General features: G+C 43.2%; 2 protein-coding genes across 2 annotated transcripts; both read right to left on the bottom strand.

Annotated features, from left to right (window-relative positions):
• Positions 1 to 1,195: 1,195 nt before the first annotated feature.
• Positions 1,196 to 2,512, bottom strand: foxd5 (forkhead box D5). Its single transcript, XM_068703846.1, has one exon. The coding sequence runs from the start codon at positions 2,395 to 2,397 to the stop codon at positions 1,333 to 1,335; it is 1,065 nt and encodes a 354-aa protein (XP_068559947.1). The 5' UTR covers positions 2,398 to 2,512; the 3' UTR covers positions 1,196 to 1,332.
• A 1,591-nt stretch (positions 2,513 to 4,103) lies between these two features.
• Positions 4,104 to 17,191, bottom strand: cbwd (COBW domain containing). Its single transcript, XM_068703658.1, has 16 exons — positions 17,096 to 17,191; positions 16,644 to 16,779; positions 16,414 to 16,500; positions 15,986 to 16,082; positions 15,580 to 15,671; positions 13,352 to 13,411; positions 12,887 to 12,924; positions 11,664 to 11,710; positions 10,789 to 10,875; positions 10,576 to 10,620; positions 9,894 to 9,950; positions 7,627 to 7,678; positions 5,783 to 5,851; positions 5,629 to 5,694; positions 5,360 to 5,486; positions 4,104 to 4,946 (listed from the first exon to the last, which is right to left on the bottom strand). Exons 2-16 carry the CDS (start codon positions 16,756 to 16,758, stop codon positions 4,873 to 4,875), a joined length of 1,113 nt encoding a protein of 370 aa, XP_068559759.1. The 5' UTR covers positions 16,759 to 16,779; positions 17,096 to 17,191; the 3' UTR covers positions 4,104 to 4,872.
• Between the last annotated feature and the right edge of the window lie 449 nt (positions 17,192 to 17,640).

The raw sequence follows: 17,640 nt of genomic DNA, 5'->3' as shown, positions 1-17,640 counted from the left end.
CCGTCCACACTGCCCGGTATGAAGGCGCGAGCCGTGACTGTAGTCACTTATAGGAGTTTATAAGTGGGGGAATGACTGAACTAAACGCCTTTAACTTTGTATTTTTCATTTGAAACTTGTTTCAGGATCTACAGGATCTTTGCATGTATGTTAGTTTGGCTTTTTATTGCAAAAAAGGAATCGAATCAGTGACAGTGCATTTTTTTGATTTGCTGCTACACGTGCAGGTTAGGCCATCACCAGAAGGCTGCAGCAGTCTGCGTTATGTCGGCTCCATTATTTGGTAAACAGTGCCACCTTGTGGCCTGAAGAAAGAACTGAACATTTCTTATACATTTAAAAGAGCGCTCGTGATGTTCATAGAACATCACGAGCTTATCTCAGTTTATCTAACTGAACAGATGGTTTAATGTTTTTTATATGTCATTGTATAACTTATAATTACTTTACTAATTTTAAATAAGTGTGTGAGCTTTCAATGTGTTAAGAGGAATATATGCAGATGTTTATTTAAAAAAACAAAAGAAATTACAATCTCATATTTTAGATCAGCGAGTTAAATTTTGTTTCAAGTTTCTTTTTTTTTTAAGTAATTTTCCCCCCATTAGTCCAGCCAAATGATCGTAAAGATATGTTTTAACTGGTATTTAAGGATGGGTCGACTTCTTTAATGGTTTATAAATATCACTAATAAATAATACAGTGTACTGGGAGGATGTGGGCCTGTTAATTGAAATGTTTGCCTTTAATAAAGATATTGTGACTTTGGTAAAGAGAATGAAACTTTCTAAACTGACACCTGATGCATCATCTCAAGATAACAACATCGTGATATGTTTTTGACTTCATAATGTAGACAGAGGAGCATTACTATCAGGTGATTTTTCTAGTTGGCGGTTGTTATAATAATAATAATAATAATAATAATAATATAATAATAATAATAACTCCACTGCGCCCCGATCCCAAACAGCTATGTACAAACTGCAAATGGCTGCTTTAACTAGCCGAATAAAGAGCTTGGAACATTACAGATATTTTTCAAACATTTATTTTTGACACGTTAATTACTAACAAAAACACAACGATGGATTAAACTGCAACAAGTCTCACAAATATATATATATATATATATATATATATATATATATATATATATATATATATATATATATATATATTACCACTCTTCTTATTTACATGGATTCCTTTAAAGACATAACTTTGAATGTCAACGCACATAAATATCATGCAATAAAAGCATTTCTTTAAGAAATGAGCCACACCAACGTGTCTTCACATAGCACCAGACACACAGACACTGAGAAGGCTTCAACAGTGATGGTAAGAGAGTCTGAGATGCTCGTTTCTTAAAGGAACAGTGCTCAGCACCGCGGGGGAGCAGAACGGAGTCCTGGGCGCCTGCAGGAGCGTCGGAACCAAACAGGCAGCAGGGCCCGACATGAGATGACCGTACCCGAGGGCGCTGCGAGGGCTCTGCTGTGGGTTTAGGTTCTGTGGACCGACGGGGGAGGGTTTGCTCATGATGCTGTCAATGCTGAAGGAGCACTTTGCCTGCGGGAAAAGCTTCGGCTCAGCGGGTTCTGTTGCGCAAAGCGGCGCTCTGAAGTCTTTAGGCCCACTGCACTTCCCGTGACCGTTCAAAGTCTGTGGCAGCAGGTGATAGGAGGAGGGAGGCATCATGATGCCCTCCACGGGCATGTACCGGATAGGAGCAGCGGGCGGGGGGCTTACCTGGCCCTGGACGCAGTACGGTTGCCCGTACGGCCGGTAGCAGTTCAAGTTGGAATAAAACACAAGTCCGTCTTTGCCAAACTCGGGCTGGTTTCTCTTGAAGCGCTTCCTTCGCCGAAGGAAGCTGCCGTTGTCGAACATGTCCTCTGAGGCGGGGTCCAGAGACCAGTAGTTGCCTTTGCCCGGGTTCCCAGGCTCCCTCGGGATCTTGATGAAACAGTCGTTGAGGGAGAGGTTGTGCCTGATGGAGTTCTGCCACGCGGGGAACTTGTCTCTGTAGTAGGGGAACTTGTTGCTGATGAAGTCACAGATGCCGCTCAGCGTCAGCTTCTTCACCGGACTCTGCAGGATGGCCATGGTGATGAGGGCGATGTAGGAGTAGGGAGGCTTCACCGAGCTGCTCTGAGCTTTCCTGGACGCCGGTGCGTCTGCGCAGAAACTGTTCTCGCTCTCCCCCGAGGAGTCCGGCTCTGAAGAGTCAAATTCAGCACCGGATTCTGCCGAGGACCCGGGGTCCGTAGAGCACTCACTTCGATACAAGCGCCCGTGGCTAGGCTCATCCTCCCCCACTATGTCAATCTCATCCTCTTCCAAAGGCAAAGCAGCGTGTTGAGAAGCTTCAAACTCACTGGACAGAGTCATGGTCACACGCGGAATGTTCAAAAACAGGTAAAAAAACGGTGCCAAAGATGCATTAATACTGCGCCCTGCGTAAAAACCACGAGGCCCCTATTCGTGCGTAAAAGCGCACCAACCGCCTGGTTCTTCTCAAATCTCGTGTACCGATTTGCTGTGGAAAGGAGGGCTGAGGCTTTATATGCTGGGAGACCACTGTCCTGCAGGCCAGTCCCATTAACCCTCTGGACCTATCAGAGTGGTCCCTCGCCGCGGGGAGCCAGAGGAGGCAAGCACACTGATGAGGGGGGGCTCGGGTAGTCCTGAAGTGCGCACGGCCTACTCATGCAAAGGAAGCTCAAATTGTTGCATTTTAGCAAATGTGGCAAAGTATTTAATTCCATGTGTTAAACGGCAAGAGTGAGTGCCAACACAAAAATACATACCATAAAAACAATACTTCAAAAACAATTGTTTTTTAAAACATGCCACGATTAGTATCGATCCCTACAGTGCTCATAACTTTTTGCACTCCTGCAGCACACTGGTTGGTGTGCGCGCCACGGCATGTGAGCCATCGATCTGTGTCTGACATGTACACCAACATGCCACCAACATGTATGCATGTGACGAGGTTAGAATTGACCCCTGGCATTTGAATCATCTGATATTACAGAACACACAGCAGCACAGTCGGAGGTGGGATGTTCTTGGGAGTTTTAACACCACGCCTAGTCAGCGCTAAGAAACCAAGTCCCCCCCCCCTCCCTCCTCCTCCCTCGGAACCCCCGCGGGTTCGTTTAGTTTGCCACCTCGGGATGCCCGCAGGTGGTGTGACCATGAAAATGGCCGTGGCAGGGCTCCCCGCAGCCAGCAGAGAAAAGAGGCAATAGTCGCCTTAACGAGGCCATCAGCATCAGAATCGAGTAGGAAACGGCTCAGCTGAACGGTGCGCTCTGGGCTACAGGGCTCAGCTCGGCTTTACGACCGGGATGAATGAGCGGAGCAATCCTCAAAGCAAACCGGCCTTACAGCGGATATGTGCTAAAACCGTGCTGCTAAACCATCTCCATTGCAAATGACCACGTTGGGAAAACTCCACCTATTTCCTCACCTCACTGGGCCTACTGTGTGTGAGAGAGATGGTTCTCACATGACTGTACCAATAAAGGCCAAAGTAACAAATACCTGAAACCCCAGTGGCAGTGATATGTCAAGTAATGCAACTTTATTGAAGCTGCAATTTAACGTTTAGTCTTAAATGCAGTGGAACTGTGTGAGCTGGGAAGCAAGGCGAAATGGATGACAGAGCAGCAGCTCATTAAAACAATACTAATTTAAAGAAAACCGCTAAAACAAGTAAAGCTAGTTTTGAATGGAATGTTAAACATTAACAACAGTTTCACTGTAGTGCAAAGCTGAATACTTTTTTAATATATCACCCAGTTTATCCATAGATCAATAAAACAGGTTTGCATGGCACTAACAAAATATTAATGAACAATATTTACAGCCAATTATGCCAATTTTAGGCATTTTCTAGGAAACATTACTTTACCTGTAATATCTGAGTCATCAGAAACACTCTTTATTATAACCATGGCCTACTGACAAGATGAGGAAGTTTAAAAAAAAAACCCTCTTTGAGTGAGTTTCATAACAATAAAAGCTAAGATGTTAATGCTCTTAAGGCATTTCTCACACGTTGTTGAGTATCATGGTGAACTTACCACTTTAACACAAAGGCACTTCTGTCTGTTGTTATGTTAATGAGCTGCCGTCGTCAGATAGAACCAGCCAATTTTACAAATGCTTCAAACATTTATTTTTGTCGAGGTATATCAGAGCAGTCTCACAATTTGTTCAGGGAAAAAAAAAAGGTTTATTTTGAATAAATTAAAAAAATACAAGATGTCAAAAGCCAGAAACATAAGCAAGTCAACTTGTTTACAAAGTACAGTCTTGTACCACACTTGATACATTATGTGCGTCACTTTGCAACTTCTGACACTACTTGGCCTCCCGACCTTAAAAAATGGCAGATTTTTACAAAGCCATCTTTATGAAAAAAAATAAAATAAAAAAAGTATTGATTTAAATGTCTGGACCTCTGTTGCATCTGTGTGTGTGTGTGTGTGTGTGTGTGTGTGTGTGTGTGTGTGTGTGTGTGTGTGTGTGTGTGTGTGTGTGTGTACGCATTGTGTCCATGTTCATGGTAGGTCTCCAGGGAGACACACGGCATTTAGCTCAGACACCACAGCAACAAAAACACTCTTTGATATGCTGTAGCTTTTAAAGAAGGTAGTTGTGGATTATCACAATTTGAAACTACTGTATTGATCATGACTGTAACCTTAAACCATCCGCTGACGCACGGCGTTCTCACGTAGGAAAGGAGCAAACATCTGAGATACGCTGCCAGATTCACGGATTGGCCAAAAGCACCGACTTTTGCCCCAGAATCATCAGGTTCCAGCGCAAAGAGGAGAGAAGAGTTTGTGGCTAATTCCCCTGTGCTCCTTCCACCACCGTAGAGATGAACTGCTCCTGCAGAATGGTCTTGTCCAGGTTCCTACCTGCAGGACAAGAACAACGTAAGATGGTACTAGTCATGACGAAATTGAGAGAAAATTACGATTCAGTTAGTTTAGAGTTCAATCCAGATAATCTCCCTTGAAACCTTTTTTAAACTCAGTAATCATTGGAAACGTTCCTCTCCATTTTCTTTAATTGTTTGCTTGCGTTTCACATTTGTTTCACAGGTTCAGCTGACCTGCTCTGCAGCGGGTCTATTCTCCACCAAATGACCAACATTACAGGACAAATCCTGGGAAACTTTTTAAGGAAATTGTGGACGAATAAAATAAAAGCGCGATGAAGATTTTCATCAATTTAATGCAATTGAATGAAGCGGCTGCCTTGACGGTGGGTGGGAGGTAAAGACTTGTGTAAAGACACACGTGTGAAAGAAGTGTGTGCGTGTCTTCACCTATAAAGACCAGCCGGTTGATCCGCGAGTTCTCCTCCCAAAGCTGTGGAGTCTCATTCAGGTCATACAGCTCGTGGACCCCCTGCAGCATCACTTGGTGGGCTTTACCTGCAAATGATACTATGCCCTGAAAACACACGAGTCACGAGTGACGAGTGACACATTAACCGACCCTGAATGAAGCGCCTGGAACTGATTAATACAGATAATAAAGTGGCAGTTATTGATCACCGCCGCCACTCGGGCGACTATTGTGCCACTTACTGTACCTTTAATCGAATGACCGTCATGGGTTGCCCCTCTTTGTTTTTGAACATCTTCTCCCATAGGAGTTCCTGAAACAGAGCAAAATGGGTGTTTACTCTACTACAAAGGACTGTATTGTGTTTGAGCTAATTAGTAATGTTGAGATGGGATACCGACCTGGATGAAGACATTCAGAGCATCCTCAGAGAGGTCTCCGGCCACTTCAAACGTCACAGTTAAAATACTCTGAGGATGACATTAAATACAAGGTGAAACTGCTATCAATATATTTATCAATATATTAATACATTTACAACAAATTAGACATTTTGTGGTTTTGAGAAGAAAAGCGTTGATGAAATTGTGGTTCAGAATTGTAGTAAGTTCCAAGATTTTTTTACTCACTGAAATACAAATAAATGATACTTTGTGTGAAACAAAGATCGTGAGGGAAAAGCGATCTGATCTGATCTTACAGCACAAAACTATTATCAGCACAATGTACTTGTAAGTTTAGAAGTAAATAGTAAAAGTACACACTAAGCAAAATAGCCCAGTTTAAAGAGTATATGCATAATCTATATGCATTTAATTTACATTTTAATTCATGTTCCAGTAATGTTTAAGCAGCATTTTAACTTATTACAATGCAGACCTTATACACTGATCATATGTAGTACAATATTAGTAGTAGAAGTATATAGAAGTATAACATGTTGAAACTCAGGGACAGTACTTGGATAAGTGTGCTTTCCATCAATGCTTTTATGTTTTTGAGATATATACATATTTTTTCAGGCTGTTATCAAGAGTCACAGTTTACAGTTTGATTCAATTTTTTCAAAATATATTTTAACACATTTTCTCAGTTCACTGAAAACCGGCAAAGTCATTATGAACGTTAAACAAAAGGAGTGTTTTTACGCCCCGGCTGATGACTCTGTCAATGACCGTGTCAAAAACCACAACTCCACTCGGCACCTGAAACCTCTCTTCATCTGCCTACACCCCCCCTTTCTCGCTGTTTTTCTCTCTCTCTCTCACACACACACACTCACACTCACACACACACACACACACACACACACACACACACACACACACACACCTCTCCATACTTCCTTACAGCATTAAAAGGGCACTTTGTAGATATTTGGGGGTTTTGTGTTGGAGTGTTAAGGTTACACACTTCCTTGTCATTTGGTATAACAACAGAAAAACAGCATTCTCATTTACATGAAAAGAGCAACGCGGGGAAGAGGAGGAGGAGGAGGGGGGGGATAAAGGGGGGAGGGCCTGTAGGGACGATTGAGCTTCATGCGGGAAAGGGAACTTGGAGAAAACAGACAACAATGCCGTTATTTACCCACACAAACAACCCTCATCTCTCCTCATCCTGTGATAAAAGGTCGTGGGGTCTGAAGCACGAGATGAGGCCTAATTGCCGCGAGGAGTCATTTGGTCTCATGAAAGCATCAAGACAAATGGTCCGGGACTAATCCTGGAATAAATGTATTTTCATGATTTACATCTTCATTGAAAAGAGCTGGACTGGAGCATCATATATGTAAAAAAAATGAAACACCAGAGGTTTCCTAGTCATATCTGACATTCAACCGCTAACTAAACGGTGAACGATGCTCTGTATATGACTTTGCATGACATCTGGATTCGGTTCAAACAACTGCAAAGCCATAACACGAAGCGAAGACTCTCGTCAGTCTAGCCAACACAGTCTACTGAATGTCTCTGATGCCATGTAGGAACCGAGACTGGGTGACAAGGAAACATCAAAAGCCTCAAGTTGATCTCCAAACAAAAAGCAAAACAGGGAGGGGAGTTTTCACTCCGGTGCTACAGCCTGAGGGAATGCAAGGCACAATGTTAGCCTCAGGAGAATGCATTCCCTTTATCCTGCGGGAAATGACGTGTTGAAGAAAATTAGCAAACAAAACGAGGAAAACTGTAAGAGATGCATAAGTGTCGGCAGTTGATGAGTGAAAGAATAAACCAGACGGTACCTTGTCAAGATGTGGTCTCGTGTCTTTCACAAGCTGGAGCTTCTCAGCGAGACTTTTCAGAGGAGAGAAACGACAAACATCATTACATATTTGTCCATTTTCATCCGGCGTGATTTCCACTTCAAAAGCCTCAAAAGATAACCATGCTGCCATGACTTAACTCAATTTTATATGTTTAAAAATTATTTATGTATCTGTGAGTTCTACCTCATGATGGACTGACCAGAGCTACATCTTGGCATTTGTTTTGGCATTTTTAAAAAAAAATCATTGTTGGAGCTGTATTTACACCCTGTGTCACTAGAAAGGTTGACAGAATAATTGCAATATTTCTTATATATTATTATCATCAGTATCTAAATATTGCTGCAGAGACATGTGCTCTCTGTTCTGACTGCTGATATGTTTGGGCTATTTTAAAATCTCGATGTGTTCGGCTCATTAAGTTATTGTTTTTGGACTGATCTTAGTTACCCTTTATGGTTTTGAACAACTCTTAGGTTGTGGTTTCTCCATTTCTGCAGCACAACTTTATTCTACGTTTTCAGGATGCGGTGCTAAAAGTAGGGAATCACTGTTTTAAGCTGCCATTGAAGTTGTTTATACCTATTTGACATGATTGTATTAAATCTAATCGTATTCATTAATTCATAATTGATTTTCTGAATAATTTGGATTTGTGACATATTTACTGTAATAACATTTCCATGTAATGTTGCTGTAACTCATCTTTATAACACATTTCTTATATTATGGAGGCTTTTCCTCAGGTTACTTTAAATGACCATGTGAAGCAGCAAATGTACTTTTTCTAAACGTTCTCTTCTCTGCTGCTCTATACAGTTCAGGCCTTTGTCTTCCGCCTCACAGTAGAATACACTGCATGCTGTATCGGTGCCTAATGACACAACTCTGAATGGACTTTAGAAATGGCAATTAAATCCTACGAAACACCGACCACCACCCCCAAACAAACTCCAGCCCTTGTTCTCCGGGTCGGACCTCCTCATCCTCCCCCTTCTCCCTGACCTCACAAGGAGGCTAAATGCAGCGTCCAGCAGCTTGAGCCCCGCGTGCTGTTAGTGCCACACAGGCGGAGCGGCGGGGGGCCGCTTCAAACAGCCAGCGTGGGACGGAGGGGAGGAGGGGCTTGGACTCTCAAAGGCCGGGGGGACGGGGACGGGAGGGGGAGCTATCTGTTGGGACAAGGGGGGACTCCTCGGGAGCCAGTGGACACACACGGCTCTAATCCTCCGCAGCTGGTCTCAGAGACACTGACCGAGGGCATGTAAGAGAGCTTTAACACCGCGGCCCGTTTCATTCACATGAAAGGATGAACACTGACTCTATTCATGAGCATGACATTCTACAGGGGACACAATATGATGACCACCCTGCGGTGTAACAGGGGGACGCTCAATAAAAGAGTGTGTTAATTAGAGAGAAACATGATGAGCAACAGTATCAAAGACCGCCGGGGCGCAGCGCTCAGACCGACGAGCAACAAAGGCTGTCAACCGCAGTCCAACAAGTCTCGATCTCTCGCTGCAAGTTTTCAGCTAGAACACGATGGGCTCTATAATATCAGCGGGTCCCAGCGGTATCGGAGCGTACGGTATGTTGACCGATAAGAAGCTGCAGTGAAGAAATGCCAAAGACATGTTCAAGGCAATTTAAAAACAGTGTTTCCATTTCATATTTTGTCTAGAAATAGAGAACTAAAGAAAAGCTGTGAAAAGTCACATTTCTTTCTTCTTACTTTCTTCTTTCATCAAAAGTGTTAACTAGAGTAGATCACATCATAATTCTATATATTTGAAAAAAAACATAATCCTCGTCAAACGTTTGAAATTCGACATTGGTATCTGCCTCAAACACAGTAATGAGCGCAGTGACTACTTGACTTATTCTATTGAGAGTGGACAATATCATCTTTGCATTTTCTTGTTTTTTAGAGAAATATGTGGTCATTTCTTTATATGTAATTTAGAAACATTGTCACCGCTACATCACTTGTCTGTCAGAAACCACGGGCAGTTTTTGGCAAGTTTTTTCAGTACTTATGTTGGTCACAACCAAGTTTCAGGGATCCTCATGAATGTCTACGTGACAAATATCAGCTGATACATAGCTGACTCAAATATCAATGTTGGTTATTAGGCTTAAAAATACAGTACTGCTTTTTAGAAGTAAATTTCTTGGCTGTTACATACTTTTTTTAAATGAATAAATTCTGTGCACATGAACCTTAAAGGGGACCAACTCACTTTGCTCCATCCTTACTGTCGAAGGAATGCAGATCAAGCACTTCAGAGAGATTCACCCTGTGGAAGAAGATCACTTGTTAGAGGTTGTTGGCTAAAACTAACATTCAGGGTAACCGAGTGAACTGACTCGAGCTAAAAAAAAGTTGTGGTAATGTTTTTCCGATTAACCCCTCGCTGCACGGCGTCTTTCATCTGCTCACCCTGGTCTGAACTCTGTGGGGTGGCAAGAGCAGATCCGACACACACCCAAACCTTTGATACACACTGCTTGTGTTAGCCAGATGCTACCTGGGCCCCCGACAACACACAACATGCTAACACAGAGGGCGCGTACACACACACACACACACACACATATCTGCACACACGCGCATTCACACACACATGCAACCGCCCCGACTTGAAGACCAAGGGTCAAAGAGCAAAGACTTGTGGGTAACTGGACACCGTTGAAGGTTAGGTGTTTATTCAGGGTGCAGCAGTTTGTGTATGTGAACGTGTGTGTGTGTGTGTGTGTGTGTGTGTGTGTGTGTGTGTGTGTGTGTGTTGGGGGTTTCTCTTGAGCAATGTCAAGCCTGAACGGCTTAATCTTTGATATAAAGATCTGAGCAGGAGCAGCACGTAGAGTTCAAACGAAGCAGGGAACCTGGCACAGAGTTACATACACAAACGAAAAACGTACCTTGATTTCTGGCTTTCTAGAATCTTGACAAGACCATTTACAGACCTGAAGTGAAAGGAAAAAACACTTAGATAATGGACAAATTGGACCTTGTTCCTACTCCACTATCCCCTTAAACCTTTGTTATTCCTGCCTATTCATGGATAAAAACACAGAATACTACTGTACTAGAAAAAGGGAGGATGATAAAGAGTAAAAGTGTGTGAAGCTGACCTGACCGCCTCTCGGATTTGAGCGAGTTCCTCCTCATTCACCAGGTCTGTCTTGTTGATTATGGTCAGGTCAGCGACAGCAATCTGCCTACAAAGACATTAAATACAACATTACGTTTTCAGACTTCTGTGGGATCTTCATTTTTTTTAAGATCACGTCTGACATTCATCCAACGAGGCGGCCATCGCCCGGTTCATGCTTCGTGACGTGATAAGTTGTGACTGTGGGAGTTTTCATGGGCGGCGCATGCCAGACTCAAATGGGAGCTGAGCGCTGTTTAGCTTGGGAGGTGAAAACACAAACAAAGACAGAGAAGGCAAAGGGTCATGCAACTGGTCTTTCTTCATCAGTGTATTTGTTCAACGACAACACCACACAGCTGCTGGAGGAGACAAACAAAAGAGAGAGAGAGAGAGAGAGAGAGAGGCCGGGGAGACAGACAGGCGGGTGGCAGGAGTGCGCTCAACAGCTATGAGACGTAGCGCGGCGGACGCCGAGCGCTTCTTTAGGCTTAAATGAACCGCTTGGTATTTTGGGAAACGCCCTTATTTTTCGCTTTAGTGCGGATTAAAACACCTCGCTCGTGTAAGGCTACCACCAGCAGCCTGTTAGCTTAGCACAAAGACTGGAAACAGGGGGGAAACAGCTAGCCTGACTCTTTCCAACCCACCTACCAGCTTCTCTTTGGCTCACAAAATTAGATGTTTTATTATTACTATTTTATTACTTTGTTTGTTTAATGTAAAAAAAAAAAAAAAAAAAAAAGGTGTGAAAATGGCAGTGTTGTTTCTCTCTGTAAGGAGGCGAATAGGTGTATTCCCCAAACTGTCAAATTATTCATTTAAAATGATAATATAATAAAACAGCAAACATACCTGGCGGCTTCATTGACGAGTCCATCCGCTTTTTCCTCTGTCAGTTGCTACAGAAAGCAGAGACGTCACTCAGAAAATGAAAGGGAAAAGAGGAGTGCTCAAGCTGAGCCTAAAACTTTAAGCCCAGTCTTGAAATAAATAAATATCGGTTAATGTTTGCAACAGCCAACACAAAATGTGACGGATAAATTGGCAAAAGAAAGGCCTGTCTTTCATCTTTGTGAAGTGGGTGACTTTCTCAACACACGAATCCACAGGAGATGGCTTTTCATTCGTTTCGCTTGTGCTCTGTGACTCGCGGTGGGGATTTCGGGCAGCTTTCTTCAAAACAGTTTTAATATGTAACAACAGACAGAGCAGGAGGTGATAATCTGGATCACGACCCCTGAGCGTCAATCTGACGTGAATCTGTCACCGCGTGCATCATCACCGCCTCACCTCTGAAGGAACGAATGACAAAAAATGTTTTAAAAGAGCCTTTTTTTTTTTTAAGTTAACGACTTCTGCACCAAGAGACAAAAGGCCTCTCGGACAGATGAGTGGAGAGGCATGCGAGCGGATGTGACAGCCCTATTACAATGGTCACATCCCGGATAACTATTACTCCTTCACTATCAGTTATCCTCTCCTCCCTTCTGTCATTATTTCCTTCATCTCGTCTCCCTCCAATGAGAAGACGGAGCAGCACCTACAGGCCATGAAATGTGTCACCTCACCGAGTATGACACCTTCAAATTAGAGCCCATTATCTAGGTGTCACTTGTCCTGTTCCTTTTATGTACCACAGGGAGGGCAGGATGTGTGTGTGTGTGTGTGTGTGTGTGTGTGTGTGTGTGTGTGTGTGTGCGCTGCTATTCACTGGGGAACAACCTCACAAGTTTAACAGCTTATTTTGGATTGAAAGTCACAATAAGCCCAATGTAGAGGGTTATACCTCAGAGGCCAACACTGCTGATGATTACTTTCAATACCGAAAAGGTTTTTTTTTGATCAATGGATTAATCGCGTGTCAAAATGCACATCACAATGTAACACAGCCTATAACCATCAGTTTAAAGCGCTTGTTACGTCTGGCTAACAGTCCAAAACCCATATATATTTAATTTACAAGACATTTATGAAGCCTGAACCGGGAACCAAAAACCTATTGTGGTTTAATTTTCCGTCGATTCATTTCAGCAATAAACATTTTCATATAAAATAAGAGGCTTCTTAGCACATACCTGAAGTCCGTACTTGGCGTCGATGACAGTGACGATGCCTAGGATGAACAAAGGGATCGGTGGATCAAATGTTGTGACACAACTTGTGCACATTCTGTTCTCAATTGCCTTTTGGTGCTTAGTCACGTCCGTTTGTCTAAAGGCCCTTTCTCTGAGTTAGTCCACTTTTGGTCCCGCTAGCCTGTCACAACAGAGCGGACAGCTGAGTATTTAGTGTGAGGAGCGAGAGACAGACACACACACACACACACACACACACACACACACACACACACACACACACACACACACACACACACACACACACACACACACACACACACCTGTGTCTCTTCCATTGATCTGTATAATGTCTTTAAATGGCAGAACCAAAATGAATGGTTCCATCAAGTAAAAGGAGGATCGCCGCAACCAATGGTACTGCATGATGTACAAATACACACTGTGTCTTTACTAATGTCTTACCATCCAAGTAGATGTCACTGCCGAGCTCTGCATCCACCCAGAACATGGAGGCCACGGCTCCTGCCAAACGACATGAACTGTATGTTACAGAGTAAGCGGCTGACACAAAATGTCAGTCATGAAATGTAGGTAGAGGCTGTTTTCTTCCTTTTTTTTTTTTTGAATGAATGAATGCACTCATTAGACTACATTTTCCCCCAAGAGGCCTTCAAAATAATAAAGAAAACCAAGCGTAACACTGCCGTCCCCTGGCATGCTGCGCACAGATCGCTGTGGTTGATTAAGAATACGCTGTCAGACATCAGAGATGATCGATGTAATTTACAAGACTGATGATGTAAAATGTTTTACATCTGTTGGAAATCTGCTCGAAGAGCCAATCTACAATAATATTACATTTTTTGGGGAAATCAAATCTAATATCTAACTAAGTCATATTGCTAATACGTTTATAATGCTATTTATATTCATTTATGGATGCAGACATTTTTTGTTTTGTTGGTTAATTTGAAGAACTGCCTTCAATTTATCATTTAATCATTTAAGTGAATGTCAGAAAATAGTGAACCATGCCCGTCACAATTACCAGGTGCAAGGTGACGCCTTCAAATGACTTAAAAACGCTGGATGTTGACAATAATATAAAACAGAGAAAAGCAGCAAAAGTCACTTTTGAGAAGCTGAAATCAGCCTATTTTTGGACATAGTTTTCATGATAATATAATCATTTCAACATGAAGTGAATTAACTATATTTAATGGCATCCCTCTCTTGCGTTTTTGCATTATTTTTAGAAACCCTGCATGCGTTCTTTTCAGTCGGAGCTCTAGTGGAGCGGATAAAACCAATATCAGAAGCTTTCAATTGTTTATCTCCTGCCGGTACATTTGGTTTGTTTCCATCTCCCCGTGAACGCGGTTATTACAAGACCCTATGTCACCATGCCAGCCACAGCTTGTTCACATAATGCACTTTTTGTCAAAGTGCCAAGCGAGAATAAGAAAGCATTGTAAATATTTGATGGGTGCGTAATGAAAACACTGTTTTTGAGTGGCATGTTTCACACAACTCATTCAACCCCTTCCCGGGATGGAAGACGAGAATCCCCCCCGGGGAGCCGCTATGATTGACAGCTCTGCCGGGGCCAATGACAGACCTGTCCTGGCCGATAAACGAACCTGTCTCGGCCAATGACGCGGCAGAGGAGCGGGGACGGCCCCGGTCTGAGCTTTGCTCTGTTGGTTCCGTCTGTGAGGCCAAGTGGTGTGTGTCTGCACACGCCGCTACCTCCTGACACCTGTCACTTAGCGACACGCCCCGACTGTCATGGCGCTCGCCCTGTAGCGGCCTAATATTGATTTCCTGATTCAAAAGTTGAGAGCTGAACGGACAGCACTGGGGGTTTTTTTTTTTTTTTTTTTGGGCTGCCTTGATGAAAATAGGCTCTTTGGATGCTTCCCGTCACAGCAGCACAAGTCTGGTCCTCAGAGTTACCAAACGTTTCACTTCAGATGTGGGCTTCAGAAGGAAACCTGCAGGAGCTGAACCATCACTGAGACACACGCAGAGAAAAAGTCCTTCTGACTAACTTATACACAGTAGAGTCCAGAAGGGTGATCTTATTAATGGACACTCACCAGTTAACGCTAACATGGCTGACAGCTCCTGGTTGTTCATAAACATCTATACATAAAAAATGATTTAAACAAATTCAATTAACTTCCTTCCAAAACTGCTATCCAGTAAATCCTGGGTTAACAACAACCAATAAAACAACAGTCTGCACAATCTATCAATCAAGTTTACTGAAGTTCATATTTCAGATTTGAACACCTGTAGACTCGTTTGTTCCCTTGCTGACCTGTCTGTCTCAGTCCAGATAGTGTCCCCATAATACCGATGGCTGCTCCTGAATGCAGCATTTGTAACGTATGGATCCCGCCTATCGAAAAGTCTTTATTGCTGATCTTGTGCGACCATGAGGGCCAGTGGTGCGAGCCCATTCAAAGAGGCCCGTAAGGTACGGATTGGCAATGAGCTTTCTTGAATAAAATAGTCAAACGTCTGTGTTGTGTGCTTCTAGAGAAACAGCCGGTGACTCCACGAGGTTTCAACAGGAGGCCTATAACGTTAAATGATCCCCAGGCCACAACTTGAAAAACAACAACCGTAAAATACAGATTGTTGAGATAAATGCTCCTATTTAAAGTTTGCAGAACGCGTGGCACCTGGATCAGCGAGTCCCGTGGTTTCCAGCAGGATGTAGTCAAACTTTCCTTTCTTCTCCATCAGGTTCTCGATGGCTTTAAGACCGTTGTCCCTGGAGAATTAAGGAACAGACGCTGATGATTACAAAATGCCACGTGCATTACGTCTACAGTAACACAGCACAAACTGCGATAGGAAGTGAGAATGTGTAAGAACCGGACGCCAGACAAACATTATACCTCAAGAAAAGAACCATAAAACACGACTACTGTGTACTTATACCCTCATTAGCACAGCAGCTCATACACACATGTGAAAAGGAGAGGCATAAAACGTCTGAACTTATTTGAAACTAAGGCAAAGCAACAAGTTTGAACTCAACAATCAGCACTCTGACAGCTCCAGGACTGTAGTCACTCTACGTACTTGACGGAGCAGCAGAGGCAGCCATTTCTCAGTTCCAGCCACTCCTCATACAGCTCGCCGGCCTGGCTTACTGCGAGGGACTTCTCAAGAGCGCTGCCTGCAGGCGGAGCACGACGAAGGAAGAAAAAAACAGAGTGAGATCAGCTGATGAAGGCGATAATTCCTACCAAAGATGCCTTATTGCTATTTATTTTGTAAGGAGTTTGTAGCCTTAAAGTCTCTGGCTACATCGTAAAAAGTATGTTAGTTTCAGGCAAAGTTGCGACTATGCTGCTCTCTTGTGGAAAGCTGAGGGAGAGACACAACAATCATCAGCCTTCGCATCTAGCATATAATATCTAGCTTGAAGCATCTTTGTTTGAGATAAACAAAACAAAAAAAATAAATGCTACAAATTTGAATTCCTCTGAAGGACGTTATTCGTTTACCCTCTCCAAATTCATTGAGGATGACAGCAATCCGCTTGTTGTGCTGTTCTGTTAAGATGTAGTTCAGGAGTGTAGTCTTTCCAGCGCCTATAGAGGAAAACAAAAACACACAGAAATGACGAGGACGCATAAAGCTGATCGATCACGAGCTGAGCAATGCCCTGCTCCAGCTTTTGGTTGTGAAGACTATAATCTCCTCGTTTAAGCTGGGAGTGCAGTGAGTCTCTCACCGAGGTAGCCGGTGATGATGGTGACAGGTATCTGCTCCGCAGGAGGACCAGGCGGCGTGTCGATCGGCACCAACTCCGGGCAGTCGTCTTCCTCCTCCATCACCATGCCATCCATACCAGAAATAACAAGCTGGACCTGAGGACACGGGCACCAAAACAAAAACGCACGTTTAATAGCTCAACGTACGAGTGGGATTAGACAACAGGGAGAGGAAAACAAACGCATCATACACTTCACATGTGTTAGATATTTAGCCGGATTCATTAGCGTAAAGATGAACATCCTCACAAGTCTAAACAACACAGAACAACATCCAGTCTCTCGCCTGAGTGTTGTAGTAGTATGAGCACAGCCAACATGGACTTAATCTCCTCCTAATTCTTTCTTAATGCGCCACGGTGCGCAGAACAAACCGACTTCCCTTCATTCGCAGACGCTGTAAAGGATTTACCTGACTGTTCCTCTTGTGAGTGCAGATATTTAAAGTTTCCACCGAATCTGATATCTTTTACGCCGCTGTTGATTTCTGTTTTGACAGCGTGCGACACCGTAGAGGCTCCGTTCAAATCCGGACTCGGCGACAAATGGTTCCGCTTTCGTTCACAGCGGTCGGAGCAGAAAGTCTCCAGGACCGGAAGGAGGTTACAAATTATTATATTGGAGTTAACCGACGAAGAAATGGTGAAATGATCACAACTTTTGTCTGACAGTAAACACGCAAACATTTTGTTTCTGTCCGTTCTCAGGGCAGACTAATTTGATATGATGACAAGTATCAACCACGAGAGGGCGACAGAAACCTGCTTATGGCAAAGACGTTAATGTCTGCCAGAAATACTTCACACCAACAAAAACATGACATAGTAATCCTGCTCCACTTTTAGGATTCTGGATATTATAGTACTATTATTGTGTCACAGTACAACAACGTGTAACTTAAACTATAAACACAATGTCTAATACCATAGACATATCCTTTTTTTAAAGGAGCATTGT

Source organism: Cebidichthys violaceus, unplaced genomic scaffold, assembly GCF_023349555.1.
Source record: "Cebidichthys violaceus isolate CVI_PGR_0920_01 unplaced genomic scaffold, fCebVio1.0.p SCAF_9, whole genome shotgun sequence".
In the NCBI taxonomy this organism is placed as follows: domain Eukaryota; kingdom Metazoa; phylum Chordata; class Actinopteri; order Perciformes; family Stichaeidae; genus Cebidichthys; species Cebidichthys violaceus.
The sequence above is the reverse complement of the archived record's forward strand: the minus strand, read 5'-3'. Positions and strand labels throughout refer to the sequence as shown.